The sequence below is a fragment of the Crocuta crocuta genome, unplaced genomic scaffold, assembly GCF_008692635.1.
Source record: "Crocuta crocuta isolate KB4526 unplaced genomic scaffold, BGI_CrCroc_1.0 scaffold334, whole genome shotgun sequence".
Classification (NCBI taxonomy): Eukaryota; Metazoa; Chordata; class Mammalia; order Carnivora; family Hyaenidae; genus Crocuta; species Crocuta crocuta.
This window is the reverse complement of record NW_027533260.1, coordinates 1,442,193-1,447,409: the sequence shown is the minus strand read 5'-3', so window position 1 is coordinate 1,447,409 and position 5,217 is coordinate 1,442,193. Positions and strand designations below refer to the sequence as shown.

The 5,217-nt window shown below is 51.0% G+C and overlaps 1 protein-coding gene across 1 annotated transcript in view; it reads right to left on the bottom strand.

Moving 5' to 3' along the window:
* Positions 1-651: 651 nt before the first annotated feature.
* Positions 652-5,217, bottom strand: part of SYT3 (synaptotagmin 3) — a 16,388-nt gene continuing 11,822 nt past the window's right edge. Inside the window, 3 exon segments of the mRNA XM_077747059.1 lie at positions 652-1,156; positions 1,325-1,393; positions 5,115-5,217. Coding sequence (XP_077603185.1) covers positions 1,328-1,393; positions 5,115-5,217 — 169 coding nt within the window. The 3' untranslated portion in view covers positions 652-1,156; positions 1,325-1,327.

Below are 5,217 nucleotides of genomic sequence, written 5' to 3'. Positions count from 1 at the left end.
GAGCCGGAACCAGGAGTCAGATGCTTAACAGACTGAGCCACCCAGGCGCCCCCACATTTTCTGCTTTAGATGCCACCGTGTGAGAACATAATGCTTGGTACTGTTGCACTTTGTACTCATGAAGGGAAGGCAGAATGAATCTCGGCGACGCCAACCCTGTGCCCGACGCTGTTGAGCAGCTGAACTAACAGCGGGACTGCATGTCTTTGAAAGATTTGTTATGTGAGCAAAAGGAATCTCTTCTCATTTCAGCCCTTTCTGTTGGAATTCTGTTTTAGGCAGCTGACGCCATCGTAACAGACACAGCATTTTAAGCTTGGAGCCCCAGAGACTTGCCTGAGAATGAAGTCATAAGGAGCAATGCAGAGTCGCTTGAACACCTTGATCCGACCATGCCTGAAGTCCTCCTTTGGCTCACACTCACCATGTACAAAGGTCTTTCAGTTCTGCTTGTGGTTTACGGTGGTTTGGGTTGCATTTTGTGTCTTATAATCATAAGGGTCCTGGCAAACGTAACATTTACAAACTAAATGTAAGGGACCAATTCAGTGGCCAGAGGTCACTCGGCCAGTGAATAAAACTCTTGTCTGAACCCAGAGCCAGGATGTTCCCACCCAGCTTCCCGGGCCCAGAGAGGACAGGAGCCCCAGGTGGAGTGAGACCCACGGTGTGTGTTTATTCTGGTGATGGTAGCAGCAGCAGTGGGGGGATCGGCCAGGCGTAGGGTGCGGTGAACAGAAAGGGCAGACGTGGGGGGGTGTGTGTCTGGGGGCATACAGAGGATCGGTCTGTTGACATTCACGGCTAGGACGAGGGTCAGGACACCGAGGCTTGGACAAACAGCAAAGAGACAGACAGAAAGACGAAGGGTTTGGGGGGCTGGGGTCCCCCAGACATGCATGGCCCCTTGCCTGGAAGAAGCCCTGGGGAAGGGAAGACAGACACAGTGGAGACTGAATGCCCCCCCCAACCCTGAAACAGGGAGCTGGGCCCGCCTGCCTCCCACCCTCGCACCTAGCGGGGTCGAAGGAAGGGCAGGCCCAGCCTGCCCCGCACCACGCGGCTCGGACGTTATGGCTTCGAGATGAATTCACTGTCCGGGCAGGAAGGGATGAGGTCCTAGGGAGCCTGGTCCGATCCTGAGCCTAGGCCAGACCTGCAGGACACGACAGGGGGACGTGGGTGACCGCAGACAGGCTCGTGACCCGCTGTGGCTCCACGACACCCCCCAGGGACCCAGGACTCCTGCTCCCCGGCCCCTCCTCCCTCGGACCCAGCAGTCCGGGACCCCAACCTCCTTCCTCCCCTGGTCTGGGGTCCTTACCCCTCACTCTGAGTTCTCTTTCTCTGATAATCCTTTGCTGCCTTTTGTGAAGCTGGACAAAGTCTTTTCCTGAAATGAGGAAATCCAGAAGGTTCAGATATGGGGGCAGAGGTAAGATAATCGCTCATAAGCAACGTAATAAGACATCAAGCCTGTATCCATCATTTACGACGCCCTTTTCCACTCAGCTCTGCAGCGGTATTGCAGTCCTATTCTATCGATGGGGAAACCGAGGCACAAAGAAAAAGTCGTTGGAAATCTGAGGAGAGATGAGGCCGCAGGGGTGAAGGGTGATGGGGCAGACCCTCTGAGGGGCCTCAGAGAAGCTGCGACTCTGTCTTGGAGCCTCTAGGGAACCAGGGAGGGCTGTGAGCAGGGGAGGGGCAGTGCGGGGAGGTACGGGCACGCTACTGGCTGAAAGTCAGGGTCAGGCACGCACTCAGCCTGGATTCCACCCCTCTCTGGAGAAGTGTGTGGAATGAGAGCGCGTAAATTAGAAGAGTGAGCGGTGGACGGAGGAGGAGCTACCACCTGCCTCTCTAAATAGAGCTGCGGGTCTTTTCAAAACTCACACGAGCCCTGCGCTGCACCACTTAAATCCCTCCTCACCCCTGGAAGAAAAGTCCAAGGCAAGACCACAGTCAGGCCAGGAGGAGTCCGCCCACCCTGGGTGCAAGCTTTCGGCTGTGCCCAAACTCGGCAATCATGAGAACTATTATTGCAATGCGATCGTCTGAAAAATCAAAATTAATCCAAGAACAAAAAATCCACCATGCGCCGAATATCAATTTTTAAACAGAGGCCGTCCCCGCGTCGTAGCAGAGCCTGAGACAAAAGGAAAAATTGCAGGCCTTCTTTTTACATCTTTTTTATGGTTAATTTCTCCCCCCCTGGAAAGTTAAAATAGTTTTTACTATGTGGAAAACAATGAAGAGTAAGGATATCGCAATTCACATCGCTTTGTTTATTTATTTTTAAGTTTATTTTTGAGAGAGAGGGAGAGCAGGAGCGGGGGAGGGGCACAGAAGGAGGCAAAGAGAGAGAATCCCCAGCAAGCTCCTGGCGCCGGGCTCAAACCCATGAACCATGAGATCAAGACCTGAGCTGAAGTCAGATGCTCAACCTGCTGAGCCACCCAGGGGGCCCACAATCCACATTACTTTAAACGTTTATTTATACTCTAAACAGAATTTAGTATAATTTTACTGTCTTGGCTTTCATGACAGCGAATTCGTGGATAATATTTTCAAAACCTATTGCTTTGCTTTTTGTTGCTGCTGTTTCAAAGGAGAGTATGGCCGTGTTTCTAAATTTCTCTTGACCATGCGATGATTGTAAATGATAAAAAAAAAAAAATCGTCGGGGCGCCTGGGTGGCTCAGTCGGTTAACCATCCGACTTCGGCTCAGGTCATGATCTCACAGATCGTGGGTTCGAGCCCCGCGTCGGGCTCTGTGCTGACAGCTCAGAGCCTCGAGCCTGTTTCAGATTCTGTGTCTCCCTCTCTCTCTGACCCTCCCCTGCTCACGCTGTCTCTCTCTCTCAAAAATATTTTTAAAAATATTTTTAAGAAATCGTCAAGCTCTGTGCTCCTGGGTGGCACAGCGGGTTAAGTGTCTGACTTCGCTCGGGTCATGATCTCACGGTTTGTGGGTTCGAGCCCCGCGTCGGGCTCTCTGCTGTCAGCATGGAGCCTGCCTTGGATCCTCTGTCCCCCTCTTTCTCTGCCCCTTCCCTGCTTGTTCTCTCTCTCTTCTCTCTCTCTCTCTCAAAATAAATAAATAAACTTAAAAAAAAAATGGTCAAGCTGGTTCTCACATTCTCATATTATCCGCCCTGTCAGGGGCCTGCACCAGCCTCTTCCTGCTTAGGGGACTGCCCCGCTGTGCTCTCCCCCTGCAAGTTTCTCCTAACCTTCAAACCTTTACCTAAACCCCTTCCTTCTCAATCTCCAGGCCTCTGCTCAAATGTCACCTCCACTGAGAGGCCCTTCAGGACCCTGTAAGCCAAAGGGCAGCTCCCACACTCCATCCAGATGTCCTCTATCTCCAAAGGACTTCCACACTTTTGGGGCACACTCCACAGGGCCACAAAGATTTGACAGTACGCTCCTTACAATGGGTGCTGCTTTGTGAAATTGTTCTGTTCCATTTTGACTTTCTTTTCTTTTTAATTTTTTAAAAAAATGTTTATATTTAAGACAGAGCACGAATCGGAGAGAGGCAGAGAGAGAGGGAGACACAGAATCCGAAGCAGGCTCCAGGCTCTGAGCTCTCAGCACAGAGCCCCACGCGGGGCTCAAACCCACGAACCATGAGATCATGACCTAAGCCAAGTAGGAAGCCTAACTGACTGAGCCACCCAGGGTCCCCAAGACTTTATTTTCTTATTAAAAAAAATTGTTGGGGCGCCTGGGTGGCTCATTTGGTTAAGTCCGACTCTTGATTTTGGCTCAGGTCATGATCTCAGGGTCCTGAGATCAAGCCCTGTAGCCGGCTCTGCACTGAGCATGGAGCCTGCTTAAGATTCTCTTTCTCCCCCGCCTCTCCTCTCTCAAAAATAAACAAAATAGTTTAAAAAGAAAGGAAGGAAGGAAGGAAGGAAGGAAGGAAGGAAGGAAGGAAGGAAGGAAGGAAAAAAGAAAGAAAAGAAGGAAGGAAGGAAAGGAAGGAAGGAAGGAAGGAAAGGAAGGAAAGAAGGAAGGAAGGAAGGAAAAAGAAAGAAAAGAAGGAAGGAAGGAAAGGAAGGAAAGAAGGAAGGAAGGAAGGAAGGAAGGAAAAAAGAAAGAAAAGAAGGGAAGGAAGGAAGGAAGGAAGGAGGGAAGGAAGGAGGGAAGGAAGGAAGGAAGGAAGGAAGGAAGGAAGGAAAAGTGAAAGAAAGGAAGGAAGAAAATACTGTTGGTCCCACCCAGGAAACCACAACCACTGATTGAGAATTACAGCCTGCTTTAAAACAAACTGAACCCAAACTGAATCCCCAAAAAACCCCAACCCAGCTCCATCACTCAGTTTTCCCCCTTTATTTTGGACTTAATATCATGGGAAATAACAGTAACAGTAGCTGACCATTTGCTGAGCCCTTAGGGAGGGACAGACACTTAATCCTGCATAACTCACTGAATCCCCGTATCTAACTTTAGATGCTGTTAACAACCCAAGGGGCGCCTGGGTGGCTCAGTCAGTTAAGCATCCGACTCTCACTTTTGGCTCAGGTCATGATCTCCCAGTGAGTGAGTTCGAGCCCCTCATCAGGCTCCATGCTCAGAGCTCGGAGCCTACTAGGGATTGTCTCCAACCCCCCTCACCTCTCTCTCTCTCTGCCCCTCCCCTGCTCATGCTCACTCTTTCTCAAACATATATAGACTTAAAAAATTTTTTATACGGGCGCCTGGGTGGCTCAGTCGGTTAAGCGTCTGACTTCGGCTCAGGTCATGATCTCATGGTTCGTGGGTTCAAGCCCCACTGGGCTCTGTGCTGAAAGCTGGCTCAGAGCCTGGAGCCTGTTTCAGATTCTGTATCTCCCTCTCTCTCTGACCCTCCCCTGCTAATGCTGTCTCTCTCTCAGAAATAAATAAAACATTTTTAAAAATTTTATAAACAACCACCACTACCACCTCATTTTCTCAATTACCTGAGACACAGAGAGGTCAAGTAACTTGCCCGAAGTCACACAGCTAAAGTTGGTAGAGCAGGGATTCCAACCTAGGTGGTCTAGATTCCAAACTAGGCCGGAACGACTAGATGAGTGCGTGAATGGCATCGCCAGTGTCACTGGGCGGCCGCCCCACTCACCTCCACCAGCTGATGCCAGTGTTCCACCGGCTTGCGGGGGTTGGCCAGCATCTCCGCCCAGTGCTCGCGGCCGTGGGGGTCGGCGGCGTCCGGGCCCACCCGG